A 23380-nucleotide genomic window follows, 5' to 3' on the forward strand; every position below is an offset into this window, starting at 1 on the left:
ATAAACATACGGGGTGCTTTAGGTAGCTTATGAGCGACATGGTACGACCTTACTGACGACATCGCTGCAAAAAAAAAGACATCAGACGGACAGATATAAACTTCCCCTGATGTGACTATAATGGGATAGGAAAACTACTAGAAACACAAACAATTTACGTGACAAAGTTTTCCCCTACCGTTCCCGCGATCCTAGACAGTCTCAAGGGACCTTGCTAGAAGACATGAAACGGTAGAATAAAACTTACAAAAATCTTCGAACGATGATGTTGGACTACACGTCTCGCACATTCAATCGTCCAAGTAGAAAACAAGACTAGGAATAGAAAATTGAAAAATTAGAAAGAAAGAAAAGAAAAAAAAGTTAGGATGGGAATAGGTAAAAGACAAAACGCAAAATGTACTGACTGACCTTACTCAAGCTTTCGCAGAGGAACGTCGCGATACACCTAGGTTCGCCCGTGGCCTTCCTGGTGCAGACATACGCCCTATGCAAAAACTTCAGTAATTCCAGAAAGAACATTACATTCATTAACCGCGGTCACTGTGAATTTTCAAACACTCGTCGCGATACGACTAGGTACGCCTGTGGCCTTCCTGACGCAGACATACGAGGTTTAAAAATCCACAGCAAGTTTGGTTAAGACAATACAACATAGAAAAAACGGAAACTAGTACAACATAAACTAATTAGCCAAAAAAAAATGTTCCAACTGGGTTGGAACACCCTTTAATGACGTTGGGCGCCATTTTGTTGCGATTGGAACACCCTTTAAAAACGTTGGGCGCCATTTAGTTGCGAGGCAAGAGGAGGTGCGGAGGTGGGTGAAGTGGAAGGGTAGGATAAGGATGAGGTAGGAAAAAGAGATAGGAAGATTTGGAATAGGTTAGGTGGGATTGTTGAGATCCGGGGGACGCGGCCTGCTTGCGGTGCACGGCGTCAGCTCGTCGGACGGGGGGGATCTTGCCCCCGAAACTCAACCTCGCCTGCAGACAAAAACATAAATCAGGCCAAGGAATGAGGAACAGGAAGGAAACATAAACGGACGGACTATTGGCACATCAGGGCACTGCGGATGTTGTGCAGTGAGGCCATTACCCACCCTACCTTTAGGTATCCGTGGCCAGTTTTGGATACCCCCAAATGGTGGTCGACGATCGGGTTCAGGTCATCTTAGGTCCATGTCCACTCCGCTACCCTCGACACCCCTGAAAAAAAGAACTTAGCACAACATTGCTTCGCTGGGGCGAAACAGCAATAACAAAAAAACTATTTTCGTCCTTTCGATAGGCGTTATGGAAGTTTATTCACATAATTATTTTAAATTACAATTATTGCTTACAACATTAAACTTTTAAACAAATGAGAAAAAAAAAGAAATTGGTACTGAAAAGCCGCGTTTCAATATTCAATTTTGATACCCTTTGTAGTATCTTTCAATCAATCAACGACGATGCCCTAGCTCCCTACCCCTATAGAGCTCTGTGGAGGTGTCGGCTAAGACTAAAACAAACAACCCAGTGACTGGACGCGATTCAACCGCTCACCGATTTTCGGTACCTCACAAGAATATGTTTTAAAACAAGTAACCAAAAAAAATAAATAAATTGAGAACAAACAAAGTAACTTCCACGCCTCGACTAATTGTACAAATATGAATATTTTTGTATACGTACAAATTTTTTAAACAAAACCGAACAACTTAATTATAGGACAATCACAACACATAAAAATCCACTGGGTAAGTACAGGTAGGTATTTATTTTATAGCTAAATCTAATTGATTGCGTATCTATTATTGCTATATTGATGGAATTTTCACTATTTTTTTTTTTAATTTATGAATCCCTTTCCTTTTTTTTTTAATGGACCTAGGGATTTTTACGCTATCCTATTTGGATTTGTTTCAATTCAACTTTTTTTTCTTCTTTGAATTTTCTTATCGCGTATAAAATTTCCTTTTTTTTTTTTTTGTTGGCGGCGGCCCAGCTTTCCGCCAATGAGTTCGGGCCGCCGAAAATCAAACTGGTATATAAAGAAAATAACTAATATACTATGAAAATGCTATGATAATTTACTGGACTCACCACCTTTCTTTGTTCTTCACTTCCCTTCTTTATAGTTCTCCCAGAGTTATTGGCTAAACCACAATATAAACTATAATCCCACTATTGACGATCGACAATTGACACTACTAAAAGGATTTAATTCAAAAAAAAAACATTTTTTTATTTTTTTATTATTACACACCATTTAAATTCAAAAAATAAAATATACCCGAATTCGTCGTTTGCTGGTTGCTTATTTTTTTAAATTTTTATAATATATTTGAATTTGAATTCGAATTCACTGTCTTACTCGCCTCTGTGTGATAGTCGGCTAAATGAGGGTATGCTAAAATAACAACCCACACCGGCAAAGGTATATTCAGACGATGTATCTCTAACAGCAATATCATCCGATCGCCTACCCACCTTCACCTAGTGTATTCCTCCACTCACATTATCAAACCAAAATAGTGGGAGGCCATGCTGGTGTTAGTACTCCTCTAACAAAATAGGGGTATTATTATCCCCGAGGTGTGTTCGTAGGTCAAAAATTGGGGAGACCTGTAACACAGCTTCACCTGAGACCAGAACACTACAAACATCACATTACATAATAACGAAATAATAACATTAATAATAATAAAACATTTAATCCATAACAAACAATAACATGCAAAAAAATGGTTGTTCACGATATCTAAATACGAACCTAAAACAAAACTAGTATCGTAACATTTCAGGTCACACGCAACTTATCTAATCTAACACGCAACCCAACTCGCCCTTGGAACACACCTATTATTTTGCATCCGTGTAGAGATTGGAGAACTGTCAGTCACCGATACCATTATGACTTATGAGCAAGCAGAACACGGCTGCGCAGTGTGCTTTCCTTTGGTAAGTTCATGTTTACTTTTCCCTTTTTTTCTTTTTATTTTATATTTTGTTTATTTTCATTTCTTTTATTTTTCAGAAATTACAACCCAAGGATGTTCAGGCGCCCGCAACAGTGGCATGGAGAGTTTGATTGTCCGATTGCCTGAGGTAATTGCATTAATGAAGAAATACAAAGTTTATTTGTATTTGGAAGCGGTCCATAGTGTGTGAGCAATGGGACTAAATGGTCGCGGTATTATCGACCATTCTAATGAGCTTTGGCAGTGCTGGCGGTTAAATTGATGAAATAAGTGATTCAGTAGGCCTAAATTATTTACGTTAACCACGAGATCTGAATATGATTACTTATTAAGTTAAAAGGAATAAATAAATAATAATAAATAAAGGAATAAGTTCATTTTATGATTCATAATTAAGAATGTCATTTATTTGAGTTATGGGAAGGTATAAGCATAAAGTTAGTTACTGAAGATCTATTATATTTATATCACTAAAAATAAATACATAAGTAAAGAAAAATTAAAAGATGTTTTATTTTCATTGAAAAAAGTTAACATCCAGCAAAAATGGCAGTGTTAAAAAAAGTATTGGCAACCGAAAGGAAACCAAAAAAAGGAAAATCGCAGTCATCCAGTAGCCACAATTTTTTGGGGGCATTTTGTTTTGTACCAATTTGTAAAAATCCATTTCCAGAAATTTGTATTCCAACAATACATCTACTCTTTTCTTTCATAAGCAAAAGAATAGGACAGATTTGAAACAATTTCGTTTCGTGTATGTGAGATAGAAAAAGTGAATAATGTTTCCTGTGTATTGGTTTATTTCGTTGATTGCTTTTAGAGTTGCTTATGTGCGCGATGTTTGGGCAACTAACGATCAAACTATTTGGTTTCGAAAAAGTTGCATGTGCGCGCCTAGCCTAAGGGAAAAGAAAAAGGGATTTTTTATCGCAACTTCATTTTGGTTAATTTTGACTTTTCTTCTGTGTTTTGTTTCCGTATGTCCATACTTCTTTTTTTGGTTGGGATTTTATTGATATTTTTTTATTGTATTTTCAAATTATTCATAGATTATGCATTTTAAATAGAACAAAAGAAAGTGTTGAAACGCAAAAAGAACTTTACATATACCCAATCTCGCACCCACTCCAAATCCTATACTGTGCCAAGCAAGGGGATTACAGGGCAGCATGTCCCCCTTTTATATCTCACTGTTGCGTGTGTAGTGACTCGAAAATAAAATAAAAGGAACGTAAGATTAAATACAAAAAATAAAATATTTTTGTATGGCTTAACGGTGAAAGTCGCCCCCATTATTTGTAGGGCTAGTTTATTTGTCAACAAAAACTCTTTGATACCAAGAAGAAAAACGATGGCGTTTGAAAATTAGTTGTATTTTTCTCCGCCACACACACAAGGGCCAAAAATATCTTATGAGGTGAACTTACTTTTAATCAGTTTTTTTTAGCCATGTATTACTTAACATCCACTAGCACTTCTGTAGGTTCAATGGATATGTGTTCAAAAGAACAAGATTTGTGTTTTCGGCAAACTTTTTAATAATAGATGTCCTTAGTTTCTTTGACAAAAAAGCTGAAGCACTGAACTATTTCTAAACTAATTATATTAAAAAAATAACTTTTTTAAACAAACAAGTTTGTATATATTGGTTTTTATCATTGATCATTGAAAACACACTTTATTTTGATAGGTCGTTTATAGCTATTATTAAAAATGTCTGTCATTGAAAAAAAAATCCTGATTAAAATTCGAAGAAACATTTTTACTGACAGAAAACTGTCATTAGAATTGTGTGAAGTTGGAACACAAATCAATGGAACAATTCGTTTTAATTTTGAACATAAAAGTATAAGCTGTACAGGAAACTAAATTTCCGTACGAAAAATAGGAAAATACATTTGTAGAGTAAAATAAATGCGCAATTAAACTTTTGTCTCAAAAATAATTTTGTGTGTTATTTCCGATCGAACATTATATAACTTTTATTTCTAATCAAAGGAAAACACGGTCAAATAGCGATTCCGAGCCATTTGGACACGGTTCAAATTTGTACGGCATAAAAGACCGAGCCACAACCACTACAGTCCCTGGCCATATTATTAGACGCACTTGAGATTTTATGCAAAATCTCAATTTTCTGCTATTTTTATCAGGGTGTCGAATATTGTAATGCATTTAAATTATTTTTAATGCAGAATATAAACTATTTCCTACTTTTTTATAAATATAAAACAACAGATTTATAGAATTTTGTTTCCATGATATTGAAAAACATTGCTTTGCAATACTTTCAAGTTACGAAACTTGTAAGCAGTAAAATATGGAATAAAATGGTAGCCCCATATAATAAAAGTTGACAACTGACAGATAAAAAAGAGGGGAAGAGACGTTAAGGATGTATGGGATGGACTGAGATAGTTAGATAGTTTTTAGATGGTGATATAGTATTGGGTTAACGGCCAGAACTAATTGGCTCGTTGATTAACGGCCAGAACTAATTGGCTCGTTGATTTTCCACAAATGATACAGTTCGTTTTTTCGGGCTCATTGATTTTGGACTTGCTAAGAATCCAATTAGATCAACAGAGCCCAATTGAGCCACCTCGGTTTCTCAACATCTTTGCCTCTGTCGTCTATGGACAGCTTTAAGGAAGTTAATCCTAGTGGCGCCGTTGCCATAACATTTAATTATATCCATTTTATTTCTTCTTGAAAAACACGTGCACTAAAAAAACATTTACTATAGATTTTATATACAAGGAGTTTATATAAATATTAAATAAATAAATTGGCTGGAAATAAAAATTGCTTGGTGCCAGAATATACACAAAACTTGATAAGAAATTTTAAAGAGTGATCATTTCGGAAAAGTATTAGTAACATTGTTTATTAATATTTGTCAAACCTTATTAAAGAGAAAATATTGTTTATAGTCTATTCAATATTTCGACTGCAATAAACAATTTAAAAATGTTGTGAAATAATGTATGCAGCTGAATAATTGTTACTTTTCTAGAGATCCAAAGGCCTCGATCGAGCCATTTTATTATTGAAGATGTCCGAATCAATTTGAATTTTAAGCAATTTGAATTTTATGCAATTTGAAAATTTCAAATACCTCCAAGTACATACTCAATATCTCTCGTGAAACTGTCTCGGCGTTTGTGGGCCTCATGCGTCCATTGTGCAACGTCAATTCAATTTCAACTTACTCTCAACCCATATTCAAGTCTTATATATAGTCGGAATGTAGTTTAAGCACCTTTCAAATCCACATTCTTGTAAAACGGTAGAGAAATTGAAGATAGCGAAAAATCGAGAGGAAACTGAAACCGCCGTCCGCCGATAGCTGAACGACATCGACACCGGCATTCGGCAACAAAAACACTCTAGTAAAGATATAAATCCTTCGTACGTATCACCCTCCAAAACCCATTTGTTTACATTGTTGTATTTGTAATGTGGACGAATTCAACGAGAAAAATTGAAGTGTTTTCACGCATACATAGACACACTTCCTGAGGTTTTTGGGGAAATTTAATAAATTAGAGGAGAAATTACACGCATACTATGAAAAAGTTTATGAGGCTGATTTCCGGTTTAGCTTGTAGGCAAACCAAGATGTCTACCGGGGATTTATATCTTTATATAGAGTGTTTTTGTTCGGCAATATTAACTTTTTGCAACATTCATATTCCGTTCACGACTTCGTGTTCACATTCATTTTGCACGTCAAAGTAAGTAGCAAAGTTCGTTTTTCCGCAACGCAACTCCCAACCCCACCTTAAAACGCCTGATAATTTAGTAATTTTTTTTTACCTCTACTTAAGTTTTTCCGTAATTGGTTAATATCGATTTGTTGCCAACAATTCAAAGCAAAATCAATCCAATTGGACTAACAAACATTATTAATACCTATCTACAATCGTTTTCAGGGTTTTCTCTTCAGTGTCGAGATAAAATATTAATTTCAACCCACCATCATGTCCACCAAGGAGGTAAGAACATTCTTCAAAGTGTTGGAAAATAAGTTTGGTGGATTAATTTTTTCTATTTCAGCAATTCGACAAAGCCGCCGAAGATGTCAAGAACTTGAAAACCTCACCATCCGACAATGACCTTCTGGAATTATACAGCCTATACAAACAAGCAACTGTTGGCGATTGCAATACCGGTACAGTAATATATAGAAAAATAGCAAAATAACAGCTCACCTCTTGATAGGGGGTTATCTTTATTGACTCGATGAGTATTATTCTATTTGCCTCTCTCGTTTCATTCAATCAACAGATAAACCGGGTTTCTTGGACTTTAAAGGCAAGGCCAAGTGGGAGGCATGGAATAAAATAAAGGGCAAATCATCTGATGATGCCCAGAAGGAATACGTTGACAAAGTCAATGCCCTTATTGCATCGATTGGAATTAAGGCATAGAGCGGAGCCAGCCTTTTTTTAAACGCACAATTTTTATAGTAAACGAATGTATAAAAAATCTTTACTAATTTTAAGCACAAAATTAGCGCATTTTGTTAGGTCTCTTCACGCACAATGAAAGACAAAAAGAAAAAAATGAAATAGTTGCTTTAGCTATATACCTATTATATTATTAAAATGTATTTTGTTGTAATTTGCACAAAGCTTTCTTTTCTACATTTACACGAGTAATACATATATTAATTTGTTTTTGTATTAAATTAATTTATAGGGTGAATGCAATAAAAAATTTACTCTTAAATACATTTTTTAAAAAGAATTTCTTTTAGTATAATTTAATCTTTGTTCTGTGGTAATGTTGTTGTTGCTGGGATGGTGGTGGTATTATTTGATCCTTTTTGATGTTGCATATAGAATTCTTTTTGTAGTTCACGCAAGTTTAGTTCTAGAGTGGCAACTTCATCGAAACGCATGGCAGTGCGTGCTTGTTTGATGTAGCCCTTGATGATGTTGATTTGTTCGACGAGTGGATCGTTGCTTGCAACTCCAGATGTTGATATTTGATAAGCACTCCAATTGTCCAAGGTACGCAAAGCCGACTAATGAAAGATAGAAAAGAATAGTATTGTCTTAAAATCATTGAATATTGTTAATTTATAAATGAAATGAGAGAATTTGAGTGTTCCCAAGGGCGGATCCAGACTTTTAATTAGGGGAACACACTTAACAATGGGATTTTGGGCTCCGCTTAGAATTTTCTGTAAAGAATGCTGACAAAATTAAAATAGTTAAATTTACACAAACCTCACATTGTACATGTTTTAAGGGCTAAAAAAACAATTGGGACATTCACTAAGCTAGTCGCTACGTAGTCGAGGGATTCTGATTGTCTAAATGCAAGTAGTTAAAATTTTCCCTCCCACGAAGTGTTAACATTTCGGCTACAAAGTGCATACTAGTTTTGACGTTTCACAATCAGCTGTTCGAGCTCGGTAAAAACACAAGAATTCAAAATACAAAAAATATAAAGCAATCATATTGGTTGCATTCACAAAGCTAATGGCTACGTAGTCAAGGGATTCTGATTGGCTAAATCTAACTACAAAAGTAGTTGAAATTTCCCCTCCGACGTAGTGTAAAAAATTCAGCTACAAAGTTAGCGGAAAATGATTTTGACGTTTCACAATCAGATGCTCGGTAAACCACACGAATTCAAAATGAAATAAATCGTTCAGTATTTAAATACTAATATAAATCATTAAAATTGTGTCTTAAATTTGATTTTAATGAATTTAGAAACACAAAAGATAAGTCAAAGTTATCAAATGAAAAATGTTTCTCATTTTATATATTTCCATTTGTCATTAATATGACAGTTCCGGATTGACTAGCTTTGTAGTGTAGTTTTGCATTCACAAAGCTAGTTGAATTTTGACTACGTAGTCACTAGCTTTATGAGAGAGACCAATTTAAGCTATTATCTTTTTTAGGGCACTGTTGTCCAGCAAGATATGGTCTAAGTATTAAACCTACATATAAAAGCATTCCAATAGTTTTTTAAATATGCAAGTTTGAAGAGCTGACATAGAATAGACGGGTTATGGGTTTTGCGTTTCATGAAGATAACTTATAAATTGTGATGAAACGTAGTACCTATATTTTTTCCAAAAATAATATACCTATTTTGTTTTTGTTGCAATTTCTATAAAGCGAAGAACGCTTCAAAAAAATAGATGCAAACCAGCATTATCACTTCAAAAAAAAGGAAGTAGATTTAAGGAAAAAAGCAAAGTAGATTGAGAAAAATGGAAGTAGATATCAAAAATTTACTTTTTCATATTATTTTACATATTTTTAAATTGTATTATTTGAATGAAAGAATTAAAAAAAATTAGAATTGTTTAAATCTTTATATGATATAATTCAAGATGTTAATGTAACATGTATTTTAAAGTTATCGAAATCGCAAAGATTGGACTCGTGCTGGACAGATGAAATGACTTTAGGATGTTTTGATTGCAAAGGACGAATTCAACAAGAAAGAGTTATTGAGTTTATAATACAATTTAAGTACGTAAACACTCATTTTATCTTTTTTGACAACTTGAATATGAAAAACTTCATATTGAAAATAAAAAATTAATTCCAAAATAACAAAAGAGGCTGGGATGCGACCCACACTGATAACTTCCCATCGCGTCTGTCGATTTGTCTTAAAAGTTTGTCTATATGTACTCGTATCAATCTTTAACAAATTTGCGTACTATTTTATGTAGATTTAATTTTTATGAAAAAACGGACTGTTGGATTTTTATATAAAAATTACTGAATATTGAAAAAAATATTTTCTGTGAAATAAAATAAGTTTGAAGCCAATATTTTTAATTTTTGAAAAGATATTTGAGTCGAAAGTAAATTTTTACAAAGTTTTAGTATTGTTTTTTTTTATAGTTTTATTTTTTGTAAAAAAACTGTAAATTCGATTTATTTCAAAATTTTATTGAATATTGAAAAAAATATTTCTTATAAGATAAAATTAGTTTGAAGCCAATATTTCATCTTTTAGAAAAGATATTTGAGTCGACAATCAATTTTTACCAACTTCTGTTAATTTTTTTTTAGGTTTTTAATTTTTTGTACAAAAACTGTCAATTCGATTTTTTTCAAAATTTTACTGAATGTTAACAACAATATTTCTTGAAAGATGAAATTAGTTTAAAGCCAATATCTCAAAGTTTTGAAAAGATATTTGAGTCGAAAATCAATTTTTACCAACTTTTATCCATTCTTTTTAGGTTTTTAATTTTTTTGTAAAAAAACTGTCAATTCGATTTTTTTCAAAATTTTACTGAATGTTGAAAATAATAATTTTTGAAAGATAAAAGTAAATTAAAGCCAATATCTCAAAGTTTTGAAAAGATATTTGAATCGAAATCAATTTTTACCAACTTTTTAAAATTTTTTTAGGTTTTTATAAAAAAACTGTCAATTCGATTTTTCTCAAAATTTTATCAGATGTCAAAAACATTATTCTTCGTTGCACAAAATTGGTTTGGAGATGAAATCATATTTTAGTCGTAAAATTTTGGAGGTGACAAATTTTTTTTTTTTTTTATAAAAAAAAACGTATAATGGATTTTTTTCAAAAAATATAATTCTTTGATATCACGTTACAATATATTATATAAAATTTAAATCAAGTCTCTAGCTTTGATATTGAGGGTTAATCAAAATGTTCACCTTTTTTCAAACTGCCTTATTATCTGTATAACAAAATGTATTTGAAGTCGATATCTCTTCTGGTTCTTGAGCTATGGACGACGAAAAAAACGTCGCAGACGTACGGACGTACGAACGTACGTACACATGCACACACAGACATCTTTCTAAAAATCTTTTATTTCGACTCTAGGGACCTTGAAACGCCGAGAAATGTCAACATTTTCAATTTGACAAATCGGACCCATTACAATAACTTCCTATGGGAAGTTAATAATAAAACTCAACTTTCCGTTCAATGAAAAAACCTAATTAATTATCATTTTGTCATAAGTTGACTTGACTTGATAGTTAGGGAGATTTTTCGTGACTAACTTTCCAGTAAACTTTCCATTAAAGTTGCCTTAAAAGGAAGGTCATTTTTTGACAGCTGGCCAACCAGATGCTAGAAACTTGATCTACTTTCAAGTCCCTTATGGCTGAAACACATACACGCTTTAGCTTCGGCTTCGTCTGCGTTGCGTTAGGCCTGCTTCGAGGTTGCTTTGAATGACATTTCTATTACTTCATTCCTCCAAAGAGCAAATATTTTGTTTGTTGACAGTTTTTTACAGCTGATGAGCTGTCACACAAAGCAAATGTTCAGATAATTGAACTAGAGCTTCCGTTTGGAGTCACATTACGTTACATTACGTTCTTTTTCTTACGATTGTCAAACGAAACGTGAGGTCGAAGCTCCATTGTGATAGCATGCATTGAATTCCTATGGCTGAACTCGTAAACGTCAGGCGAAGCCGAAGCTGAAGCGTGTTTGTGTTTCAGCCATTATGACGTCTGAACCTGCCCAACCTCTCTTTCAACAAGTGAAGTTTACTTACAAATGTCAAAATGTTAGCTGATCATGTTTTAACATTCAACTAAATGCAGAACCTTATAATTCTGTGATGTATTTATTTACTGCAAAGTCTCAAAGTTTTGTGCAAAAACTTTCCTTTTCATATTGGAAGAGGAATAAGGACTTTTTCGTTACAATACAAAACACAACATTCTTGGATTTATAGCTTTTGTAAGAAGTTCTTTTTGTTGTTAAGATAATTATGTTTTTATAGCTTTCAGCATGATTAACAGGTAAAAGATAGTGAAGATAAGGTCCTAGTTTAGCCACTAGGTGCCGCTTCCGTAAAAACCCAGGATGATAGTAGGTACCTACTATTGGTTTTATATAAAAAGATGACATCTGCAATATTAATTAGATACCTTCGTCTAATTTTGCATTCAAAGAATGTAAATAGTTGTATATGCAAATGAAGTCTATTATGTTGTTTGAACCTGCCCATTTTTGAAATTAGTCATTTTTTAGAACATAAAAATATGCAGATTACGAAATGCAAAAGACCAAAGATGCTAGTATGTCTGAGATCGTTTAAATCGTTGTAGTAGAATTCTTCTAGGTAAGACATACGTTCTTGAGCTAGAGCAACGTAGGTACAGAGGAGGTTAAGAAGAAGTTCATCTGCTTTAAAATATCTTGGATTGCCATCTAAATTAACATCTTCATTGGAGATTATTGACGGTTATGTAATAGAGGGATTGTTTAATCTAGGTGCTATGTGAAGAAACTCTGAGGGGTATAGTGAATATTGCAGCTATTTGTTTGCTAAGTAAACATATAAGGGTTTCAGATAGAGGACGAAAACAATCCGCTTATACAAAGGCAAGCTGAACCTTGGAATTTGCCTAGTTTCTCCTGGCATACACCTGCCTTAAGCAGTCCACCATATTATCACGCCGCGGCGCCGTAGAGTAGGTTGGGTCTTAAAAAATCAGCTAAGTATCAAATTAAGCAGACGGCTAGTCTCAAAAAACATTTATTATTCTTGATATTTCTTATCACAATAACCAAATTGTTGTCCACCGTTGTTTTAAGTAAATATAATACTCTTCTATATAATAAACTTCTACGCACTATCTCCCAATTATTTTCAATAGTTTAATCTGATTAAGATTAAGAATTATCAAATTTTGTGCACGGGTAAGAATTTAAAATTTAGTAGTTCCTCATAATCTTTCTAACAGCAATTTATTCTATTTCCATTTTATTTAATCCAAACTTATCAGCAGAATCGGGGGTATTGGACATTTGATGTGTTCAAATTTGACTAGAGGATAGCTTGCATTTATCAGTTAGAAACGATAATTTCTGACTACACTCAAAAAAATGTACATACAGTCTCTGGCCATATTATTAGACGCACTTTAGATTTTATGTACAATTTTCAGCTATTTCAATCAGGTTTTCAAAAATTGTAATGCATTTAAGTTATTTTTATTATATTTATATAATAAATAAAAGAATTATAGAATTTTGTTCTTATTTTCTGCAGTGCGTCTAATAATACAGCCAGGGACTGTATGTATTAATGACTTAATATTCGTAAAGATACTTATCTAAAGTGGATAGAATTATCTACTATGTCAGTCATTAAATAGCTTTAACTATAAACAGAATAATTTAGTTGATAGTTTTTATCAATTTAAGCCAACGGAAGACTTAGCTTTCGAGTACTTATTTTTATCAGTTACCTAATAATAAGGTTGATTATGTTGCTATGTTTAATTTAAGGAACATAATCTAGGATTTTTCGATCACTATGTGCCGATAAAATATTAGAGTGGGAAGAGATAAAATGATTAAAATGTTATTATAAAAAATATAAGCAAAACAAAATTAAATAGTGTTAATAATATGTTCTGATATGGTTTTTGGAATAGAAAGAAAATTTACGACTGGGTCAAATGAAGTTGATTTTGTAGCTCAAATCAAAATTTTGTATAGGAAATTGTTTGATATATGATCAATGATTGACTTAAAATAACTTTGAGGCAATTTGAATAAATACATTCATTTAGTGGCGCTACAGTGTTCAACATTCAACTGTTCTTGTGTGCAAAACTGAAAGTAATGTCACGCTGGAGCATGTCATTTTAAAGTCTGGGATTAATCCCTGACAACTTAATCATTTTTTTTTTACAGAAATTGCCTCATTCAATGAATTTATAAAGCTTCTAGAGAAATTCCTTTTTGAGAAGTCCTGCTAAATAACTAAAAATGTATTAAATTAGATTTCTTTTTTTCTGAAGTCTGAGTTTGATTGGGTTATAATACCATATGAACAAAACGTTATATAACATCGTTGATTGGAATATTTTAAACTGGTTTTTAAAGCCTAAATAGCGTAGCATAAAGTGTATAATAACTTGTGCTATTGAAGGGTTTAAAAATCTAGAAACTTAACAATAACTACCAAATATATGACGCTACACAACCTTCATACCATTAGTCGCTTTCAACCTCTGTCACTCGTTTTTTTTTAAGAAGATTATTTTAGGAAGTGAGATAATTTTCAACAAAGAATAGTTTTTTTTCGAAACCTGAAGACATTAAAAATTTACTTTTTCAAAAACTTAATAATTATGAAGAGGAATTCAGAATCAACATTTCAGAAGAGTTTCATCAACAAAAATCTTCAACTTACCAATGAACACGCCGAATTATGTGATTTACTTAGAAATTGGCTTATCAAATTTATTTACTAGCACTTAGAAACTACAAGCGTATTATATTAGTCTTAGGCTTCCCAGATGAGCGATTGAGCAAAATGATGCTGATGCTACGAAATAAGAAACAAAGATTGGTGGTATGATAAATGGCAACGAATTGCCACTAAAAAAAATATATAAAATTATCCAGCTTAATGCAGACTCGGTCCGGAATAAACTTATAAAAACAGCTATTGAGTCAGTAAGTCGAATATAACATAGACTGTTACAATTTAATCTGAGTAACAATAACTATTTCAACGATTCTTTAAGCTACAAAGATATTTCTTTTATTTTCAAAGCAAGATGCGAAGTCTTATGTTTTTATGGTAGACCATACAGACCATGGGAGTTTCAACCAGTTCTGTACACTCTGCAATTATAAATCCAAAGAAGACTGCTTCCATTTTATAAGCGTATGTCCAATTTTTAAATACAAGCGATTCTTATATTTTAAAAAATTCTCTCTCACTCTACAAGAGACAATTCTAACATTGGATGGACCAGATTGGGCAAATCTTGTCAACTATCTGAAGGAAATTTGCAGATTTAGATCAGGTAGATGTATATAATGAATGTATGTATATGTATGTAAAAATCAATATACATATAATTTAAAACAAATTAGACCAATGAATAAATTGCTAGTCGAGCTGACGGCAAAGCCAAATCTTTTAAATTCAAGCCCAAATGTATAATGTATTTATTTTAAATTAAATAAATGAATTACTTACTTAAGGTGGCGCTACAGTCCTGTGACAACTAGGGCCTCACCCAACAAGCTCGGTCCCTAGCTAGATGTCTCCAGTTTCACGCTCTAAGTTGGGTGAGGTCACCTTCCACTTGTGCGCGCCACCTGATCCGCGGCCTTCCTCTACTGCGCTGTCCTGTGGGTGTGGATTCGAAGACTTTTCGGGCCGGAGCATTGGTTTCCATGCGCTTTACGTGACCCTGATCACACCGTAGATCACACGAAGAACTTTTCTCTCGAACCGACCCAAGGTGCTTTCATCCGCTTTTGTCATAGTCCATGCTTCTGCACCGTATAGCAGGACGGGGATGATAAGGGTCTTATATAGCAACACTTTGGTCCCTCGAGAGGACTTTACCACTCAACTGCTTTCTTAGTCCAAAGAAACAGCGGTTAGCAAGAGTTATTCTGCGTCTGATCTCTGCGCTGGTGTTGTTTTCTGTGTTTACAGCGGAGCCTAGGTAGACGAAGTCCTTGACTACCTCGGTGTTGTATGTCCTTTCTAGACGACAGCATGTACTTTGTTTTGCCCTCATTAACCGTTAAACCCATTTTTGCCGCCTCTGCCTCAATACTCACAAAAGCCCCATTGACATCACGTTGAGTTCTTCCGATTATGTCAATGTCATCACCATATGCTAGTAATTGGACAGACTTTTGAAAGATAAATGCTCTGCACTATTCTTTCAAGCACGATGTTAAAAAAATCTTGAAATCGATGAAAAGATGGTGGGTGTCGATTTGGTGTTCTTGAGTTTTTCCAGGATCTACCGTTATGTGAATATTTAATTAACTGTAGACTTTCCTGGTCTAAAACTTTAGACGTTCACATATTACGGCAGAGATGATTTCATAGGCGATGTTAAGTAGACTGATTCCTCTATAGTTGCTGCACTTTAGAGGATCTCCTTTTCAGGATTGGGCAAACAATACTGAAGTTCCATTCATCGGGCATGCTTTCTTCCGACCATATCTTACTGATAAATTGGTGCATGCTTCTAACCAACTTATTTCCAGCTGCTTTAAAGAGCTCGGCATTCAAGCCATCCGTTCCAGCGGCTTTATTAGACTTCAGCTTAGATATGGCAATCTTTATTTCGTCTAAGTCGGGAGGACGGGATTGTTGGCTTTCGTCGTCTATGTTGAATGGATCATCCTGCCTGACAGCGGAATTCGGTTCGTCGTCGCCGTTATATAGTCTGCAGAATTGGTCCTTCCATATACTCAGCATTGACTATGATATTTTCACTTTCGTCTTTGCAGCCTTCGGTTCTAGGTTTATGTACCTGTGAATTTCGCTTCACCTTTTCATACAACTTTCGAACTTCATTCCTGCTTTTAAACCTCTCAATATCTTCGACCGCACGATTCTCATGCCCTCTCTTTTTCCTTCTGAGAAGTCGGGGTTCCTCTCGCCTCTTCTGCTCATAGAGCTCATGAGCAGCTCTCGTCCTTTTATGTAGCGACGCTTTGTGTGCTTGTTGTTTGGCTGCATTTGCCTGCCGACATTCCTCATCAAACCAGGGGTTCCTTGTTGGTGGCTGTTTGAATCCCAGCACATCAGAGGCGGATTCTCTGATTGGATCTTGGCAATGTTGCCACTGGTTTTCGATACATTGTGTTGGCGGCAGAGAACTTCGAGAGAGGTTACTTGTAACTCGGTCGGAAAAGGATTTAGCGATTGTAGCCGATACAACGTCGAACGTTGTACCTTCTCCCAGCACCTCCCTGTTTTGAATTGGGTCTGGAAATCCGAAGTGCTACCTTGGCTACAACGAGGTAGTGGTCCGAGTCGATGTTAGCTGCTCGGAACTTTCGTACATCCATGATGCTGGAAGCGTGTCTGGCGTCGATCGCAATATGGTCAATCTGGTTGACGGTAGATTGATCTGGAGAAGTCCAAGTTCCTTTGTGGATGTTGAGGTGTATAAAACGCGTACTGGCTACCATGACCTTTCGCCCCGCAGAAAAATCTATAAGCCTGAATCCGTTTTAGGAAGTGTTGTCGTGTAGGCTGTTCTTCCCGATTATTCCACCAAAGATGTCTTGCCTTCTTAGTTTGGCATTAAAATCGCCCATTTTAATATCGTAGCTAGGACACTGCTCATATGTTTTGCCTAACAGCTCGAAGAACATATCTTTGGTGTTGTCATCTTTCTCTTCTGTGGGGGCGTGCGCGCATATCAGGCTAATGTTGCCGAATTTAGCCTTGATGCGTATCGTCATTAGGCGATCATTGATGCACCTATAGTGCAAGACTTCTTGCCTTAGTCTGGCACGAATGACGAAGCCGCATCTAAATAAGCGCTGTTGGTTTTCGTGGTAGCAGTCACCATTGTAAATATAGCAGTTTTTCATCCTCTTTTTGCCCGGCCCATCACATCGTATTTCCAGGATGGTGGTGATGTCTGTTTTATAGCGGTCTAGGGCCACCGCTAATTCTTCAGCCGCACGTGGTCTGTTAAGGGACCTAACATTCCACGTGCATATCCGAAGTTCGTTGTCCTTAATTCGTTTGCGTTGGTTGTCAACAGTAAATCCGTCCGTATCCTTACTGGAACTGTAGACGCAACTGTTGCCTTCTCCGCTGCCGTCTGGATAAGGAGAGGTGCCTTAGTGGAAAACCTTTCCCCCCCTCTCTCGTTTGCTGCCCCCAACAACTTTCTACTGGGGTTATTTACTTATTCAATAATAAAGAAATTACTCAATATGATTCAAGTTAATTTGAAGAATATCACTGTAGTAAAGGTCAACTAAAATACCAATCAGATTCAAAGGATTGACATGACAATATTTATTGATTGCAACACTTGAAAATCTGCGATTGAGAAGGAACTGACTTGTTTGAAAGAAGCAAATACATAGACGTTGAAAAATCATTTAGATCCAAATAAAACTATTGGCAGCAAGTGGGTCTTTAAAATTAAAAAGGATCAATTCGGAAAAATAAGTAAATTAGCCAAAAAAAACTTGGATTCGACTATACAGATAATTATTATAATGCTTCTATCTGTTGCAAATAAGTATGGAATGTTTGTTCACCTGGTGGATTTCAAATCTACTATGTTAAGAAGGGCACGCTTTTGAAATTGAAAATCTTGTCTGCAAGTTGACTGTATGTTCTAAAACAAACTTTAATAAAAGGAGTGAAAGATTGCACAAGTTCATTACTTCAATTGGTTTAAAACGAACGAATTTGGACGAGTGTCTGCGCTTCAGAGAGGAAAACAAATCAGTAATTTATTCTCATTTATATTGACGACTCTTACTGATGTCGAAAATAATTTAAATGATGCCAATAACACGAAGAAGTTTCTATCAAAGGAATTTCAAATGCAAGACGTAAACGAAGTTTAACATTTTCTTCGAATTCACATATATCAAAAATCGAATGGAATATCTCGAGAATTTAAGGACAAAGGTTTAAGATGCAAGACGCTAAAGACAAAACTAACCCAATAGAATGTAACTCGCAGTTGGTATTAGTTAATTGTTAATTGTTGCATGGTTGATGTACGTTATGACGTCCTGCCCTCCGGATTTGAGTGCATCTGTTTGAATATAATTTTATAAGAGATGCTATTCAAGATGAAGAAGTTAAAATACCGTTTATTTCATAAAAACATCAGATAGCAGATATGAGGACGAAGTTTTTACCAAAACCACAATTTAATAAATTAAGAAAGCAATTGAGACTTTATCATAAAGCTGAGGAGGAGTGTTGAAAAACACACTTGGTATGAATATACTTTGGTAAAACTATTTATTAATAATTCTTTTAGATATTTTAAAAAATAATTCCTTTTTTATGAAAGTGATTTACTCCGATCCGAAAAGTCAATAAAACTCAAAAACACAACAAAATCTAAATTCTGAAAAATAATCAATATTGAACTTCAGAGAATATAGATTTGTGTTCATAAAAATAGCACTGCTGGTCACATTTTATTAGATTGTCAATTATTTAAATTACGGAAATTCTTACAAAAAAAATTACCATGTTACTTGCATCTGACGGTCTTTCGTTTTTATATAAGAGATTTTTAGCTTGAAGTTATACTCTACTTTTCCCGGTGAACACACAATATTTGAACTCCCTAAATATAGAGTGTTCATAAAAATAGCAGTGCTTTTGATTTTATAATTAAAAAGGTAAAAAACAAATTTTATTTTTATTTTTCGGTAAGTAAATATTTTACTATATAAAGTTTTAAGTATTTGTAACATACTATAAATTTAAAAACTTATTAAAAAACTGAGTTTGAAGAGAAAAACCTACCAAAATATTCAAGACATCCAAGGCTGCTCACCAAAAATTGTCAGTAACGCCTTAAAATGGCAAAATAAACGGAAAACGCTAGGCCCAAAAAGGATGGCTACTGAAAGAACTGACAAAAAAAATATTCAGTTTGCAAAACAGAACCTTTTCATAGGCTCTAGGAAAATAAGAAATGGATTTCAACTGTTAACGCTGTCACAATGCGAAGACGTCTTTTATAAGTGAAGTTACCAGCCTAAAGTCCACGCAAGGGACCAATCTTGACGAAACGGCATGTGGCCAAGACAATGGAGTTTTTTAAAGCGCATAGAGATTAGGCAAAAGAGAAATGGAGGAATGTTCTGTGGAGCGATGAAAGCAAAGTCGTCGTTTTTGGGTTCAAGGGTCGTTGGGAATATGTGACAAGACCCTAAAATGCAGAAGTAGATCTACGGTACACTATTAAAATAGTGAAGCATGGCGGAGGAAAAATTATGATATGGGCTTGCTTTTAGTATTACGGGGTCGGGCCTATTTATTTTATCGTGGGTATAAGGGATGCAACCGGCTATGTGAGAATTCTCGAGGAGGTTATGTTACCCTATTCTGAAGACGAAATGCCGTTAGTTTGGGTATATCAACACGACTATGACCCAAAGCATACGTCAAAAAATGCAAAATCATGGTTTGCGCAGAAGAAGTAATCCGTTATGGAATGGCCCGCTCAATCCCCCGACCTTAACCTTATCGCAAATTTGTTGGGGGATGTTAAGAACGCAGTTCATAAAGCAAAACCCAAGAATTCGAAAGAATTGTGGGAAGCAGTGCGTGATTCGTGGAACGCAATACCAGTCGAGAGGTGTCAGGTTTTAGTGGACTCGATGTCACGTAGATGCGAAGCAGTCATAAAAAACAATGGTTATGCAACAAAGTACTAATTGTAAGATAACATTATTTGTATACTTTCATATAACTTATTACAATTTTTCTTAGTTCTTACGTAATAGATCCTGTGCTTTGTCATGCACTGTTATTTTTGTGAATAGCCATTTATTTAAAAAAACGGCTCTTACTGTAACAAAGCTAACGGTAAAAAATCAATAATATTTATTTTCTGTTTTTATGAATAAAATATTTTAGTTTGTTATTAGAAGTTTAATGAAATATATTATAACGTTAATATTGAAGGCCTTTTTGTTTCATTTGGAGAGCACTGCTATTTTTATGAACATAAATGTAAGTCCTCAGTTAAGTAAGCATAACTTTAACTAATTAAAGCTTACTTACTAAAGCTAATTTAGGTGTGCAAATAAAACGCAAAGACTATTTTTTATCTGGCCACTAAAAGAGTTTATCTCCTTTTGACTCCCTTTTTGTCTTGTATATACCTCCTCTGAATTTTTATCATATAATGGTGGTTATAGCAATGTTTTCATAAACTAAAGCCCACTTTTATTTCAAATTTTAAAACGTCTAAAAGAAACATCATTGAACCTAGCTATGTTCTGTATTCCCATTAAAAAAGAAAAGTAAAACCAATAATAATCCAAAGGACACTCACCCCTGAAGCATATGATTCAGCGCTGCCAGCACCATCACTTCCTTCGGCTAACCCATATTTTTCATAAGCTTCCAATGCCAATCTACGTTCGGTCTCTATTCTCTGTTCAGTTTCCATTCGCTTTTTGTCCTGAATTTTCTTTATTTCCACTTCTCCTGGCAACGGTGGAATCGATAACATTCTTTCTTTTATAAATTGCACACACGACAGCCGAATAGACTTCTTCATGGCTTCCTCTCGTGTACCCTCTTGGCAAGGAAGCATCAGTATCTTCTTGCTCTTTAGATCCACGATTTCAGCAACTTGTCCAATTTTACCGCGCAATGCACTCGCATCGGCGAGGGTAAAAATTGAATCACCCGAATACAAGCTATTTATGATCTTCAGATACATGTCGATGTCGGGCAGGATGTTCTTTTTAAGCTGTTGGATTTCGTCATATATGACGGATGTCGGAGGACGACATGTCCGACTGTCGTGCATTTCTTTGCGTGTCTCTAGCAACCAGAGACAGTGATCACAGGTGCGGATGCTATTCAGGCGTTCATCTTTGGATTTTGGAATCGGGTCAGTTCGGGACAAGGTTAAACTGGCTAGTTCCACTTTAAGTACAGGGAATTACGCATTATTCGTATCAGGAGAGAAGATTTAACTTACGTGCATCATCCAGGGGAAGGAACTTGGAACAATCATTGCACATAATGCTGCCGCATAATCGGCAGTGGTGTTGTCGTCGAGCAATATGAAAACTTTTAGCACAATTGGGGCAGAGTTTTACTGAACTTCCATCAAGCCATGGAACTATCTGAAAGACAATCAATATTATTAAACACTTTCTTCAAGCGAATTACTTGTAATTTGTCTTACATTTTGCTCGTGCTGTTTCCTTGCGACTGGCTCGGCGGGCATGTCTTTGAGTAATTTATGCAGTCGGATTATCAACTTATTCGTTTCACTTGCATATCGTTCTAATCTGGGATTCCTAAAACAAAAACAAATCGGTTTATGAGTCATTTCCTGGTTTTCGATTAATTTTTTTGTGTGTGTATTTAGATAACGAACCTAACTGAGGTGAAATATGAAAAGTGTGAACGTTCGGCTCCTACATTTTGGACCATATAATTAAAAACATTGCCACGGGTTGTTGTATTGCTACTGTTGATCCGAACATCACGGTCCAAACTTCTCGCCAGATCAATGGAGTCATCGAAGTTCGACTTTATTTTCCGTTTAGCTTTGCTAAAAATATCTTTGAAGATGGATTTAAGGGCGTCTTGTTCTTCGGCATGAAAGTTTTCAACATGGTCGGTAAGGAACTCGATGGAACGGAGGTCTTCACGACAAATGGGACACAAGAAACCCTCAAGAATTTCACCATTATCTTCATCAAAAGGATTCGACATAGTTTTTAATTACATGGAGAACTTCAAGTGATAAATTTATAGGGAAATAAAGAAAGGAGGAGGAAACTAATTAAAGAAAATTTTGAACTAATTTGTTTTAGTAGAAAAACAACAATAAAAAGACTCAAGTAGAGCTAAAAAATGATGTCAACAAAACACCCTTTTGACAAGAAATTTGTGATCTGTCATTTGACTTTTGACAACCAAAGGTTAGTTCGATTTGATTTATTTTTTCGTGAAAAGTTGAAAATAATTTGGTCAGTTTAGATTTCTAAAATTTCTGAAAATTTTCTCCGATGTATTAACACAGCAGGAGAATTAAACAATTTTGAGAGAATTCTTTAGAATTAATATCAGCTGTTTTTGATAGCTCTTTCTTGTGGAATACAAAATTTCACAAATTCCTGTGGGTTTTAAATGTATGCCACAAATCTTAAAATGTACACCCATGACTTTCTTAGTTCTTTTGCTTTTAAATCAATGCTTTAGAATTTCTAATTAGAAAACAAGTCATTTGATACCTTTCACTTTAATAGCCTTTTCACACCGGCATTTCGGCAAATGTTTTCTCAAACCCGAAAATCGTTCACACCAAACATTTACACGTTTTCATATGACATTTGAATTTGTATTGATGATTTGAAAGTTGTGAGTAAAAAGTTTTGTTCTTCTCAAATTATTTGTGAAAATAAAATGAATTTTAACCAATTCAAATTGATTTTAACGTGACACTAGCTCTTCTGGAAAAAGAGTTTCAACTGAAGTTCTGGAGACGGGTGGAATTGGCTCACGACATGAACCAAGAAGAACTTTAAGCTCGCTTGGCTGCAGCTGTCCTCTTAGTTAACTTTAACTGTTCCAAAAAATTCACTAAGGAGAATAACAAACAAACCTGTTACAATAAAAATTAATTTTATTTAAAATATTTTCTTCTTCTTTCACAACAAATTCATTATGACAATTGCTTCTGTTGGCCAAATGTGCCTTCAGAATAACCATTTATTGTGGCCGTCCGAACAATTATTGATAGGCAGGCTTGAGAAGATTCTGAACGACTTCGTTTAGGAGCAGAAAAGGTCAATTTCTAGTTCCGGATTCGTACCAAAATCACACTCAACCAAAGCGATCACTGAAGCTGTTATGATGGGCTGCAATATCTCCATGACTATCTCTTTGACTTCTTCCTTTGC

The 23380-nt window shown here is 34.6% G+C and overlaps 2 protein-coding genes and 1 long non-coding RNA gene across 4 annotated transcripts; 1 reads left to right on the forward strand and 2 right to left on the reverse strand.

The window, feature by feature from the left end:
• Positions 1-115: 115 nt before the first annotated feature.
• LOC129946493 (uncharacterized) lies at positions 116-3043 on the reverse strand. Its single transcript, XR_008781608.1, has 3 exons — positions 2278-3043; positions 2088-2194; positions 116-2025 (listed from the first exon to the last, which is right to left on the reverse strand). It is a non-coding gene; the product is annotated as an uncharacterized LOC129946493 (long non-coding RNA).
• Positions 3044-6273: 3230 nt separating this feature from the next.
• Positions 6274-7717, forward strand: LOC129946570 (acyl-CoA-binding protein). 2 transcript variants are annotated; one of them, XM_056056809.1, is made up of 5 exons: positions 6274-6331; positions 6630-6702; positions 6901-6963; positions 7025-7139; positions 7256-7717. In XM_056056809.1, exons 3-5 carry the CDS (start codon positions 6949-6951, stop codon positions 7396-7398), a joined length of 273 nt encoding a protein of 90 aa, XP_055912784.1. In that variant the 5' UTR covers positions 6274-6331; positions 6630-6702; positions 6901-6948; the 3' UTR covers positions 7399-7717. The 2 variants fall into 2 exon arrangements, with proteins under 2 accessions (XP_055912784.1, XP_055912785.1); XM_056056810.1 differs by lacking the exons at positions 6274-6331; positions 6630-6702 and adding an exon at positions 6791-6809.
• On the reverse strand, positions 7499-22353 carry LOC129946569 (rabenosyn-5). The gene is made up of 5 exons (XM_056056808.1): positions 21850-22353; positions 21655-21769; positions 21445-21592; positions 20788-21389; positions 7499-7997 (listed from the first exon to the last, which is right to left on the reverse strand). Exons 1-5 carry the CDS (start codon positions 22188-22190, stop codon positions 7734-7736), a joined length of 1470 nt encoding a protein of 489 aa, XP_055912783.1. The 5' UTR covers positions 22191-22353; the 3' UTR covers positions 7499-7733.
• Between the last annotated feature and the right edge of the window lie 1027 nt (positions 22354-23380).

Source organism: Eupeodes corollae, chromosome 2 (genome assembly GCF_945859685.1).
Source record: "Eupeodes corollae chromosome 2, idEupCoro1.1, whole genome shotgun sequence".
NCBI classification, from domain to species: domain Eukaryota; kingdom Metazoa; phylum Arthropoda; class Insecta; order Diptera; family Syrphidae; genus Eupeodes; species Eupeodes corollae.

Excerpts from the sequence above, each read along its gene's own strand:
- LOC129946570 (XM_056056809.1), top strand. Across the intron at positions 7,140-7,255 it reads TGTTGGCGATTGCAATACCG|ATAAACCGGGTTTCTTGGAC; the intron begins GTACAGTAATAT and ends TTCAATCAACAG.
- LOC129946569 (XM_056056808.1), bottom strand. The coding sequence starts at position 22,190 with ATGTCGAATCCTTTTGATGAAGATAATGGTGAAATTCTTGAGGGTTTC. Across the intron at positions 21,770-21,849 it reads TCATATTTCACCTCAGTTAG|GAATCCCAGATTAGAACGAT; the intron begins GTTCGTTATCTA and ends TTTTTGTTTTAG. Across the intron at positions 21,593-21,654 it reads GGAAACAGCACGAGCAAAAT|ATAGTTCCATGGCTTGATGG; the intron begins GTAAGACAAATT and ends ATTGTCTTTCAG.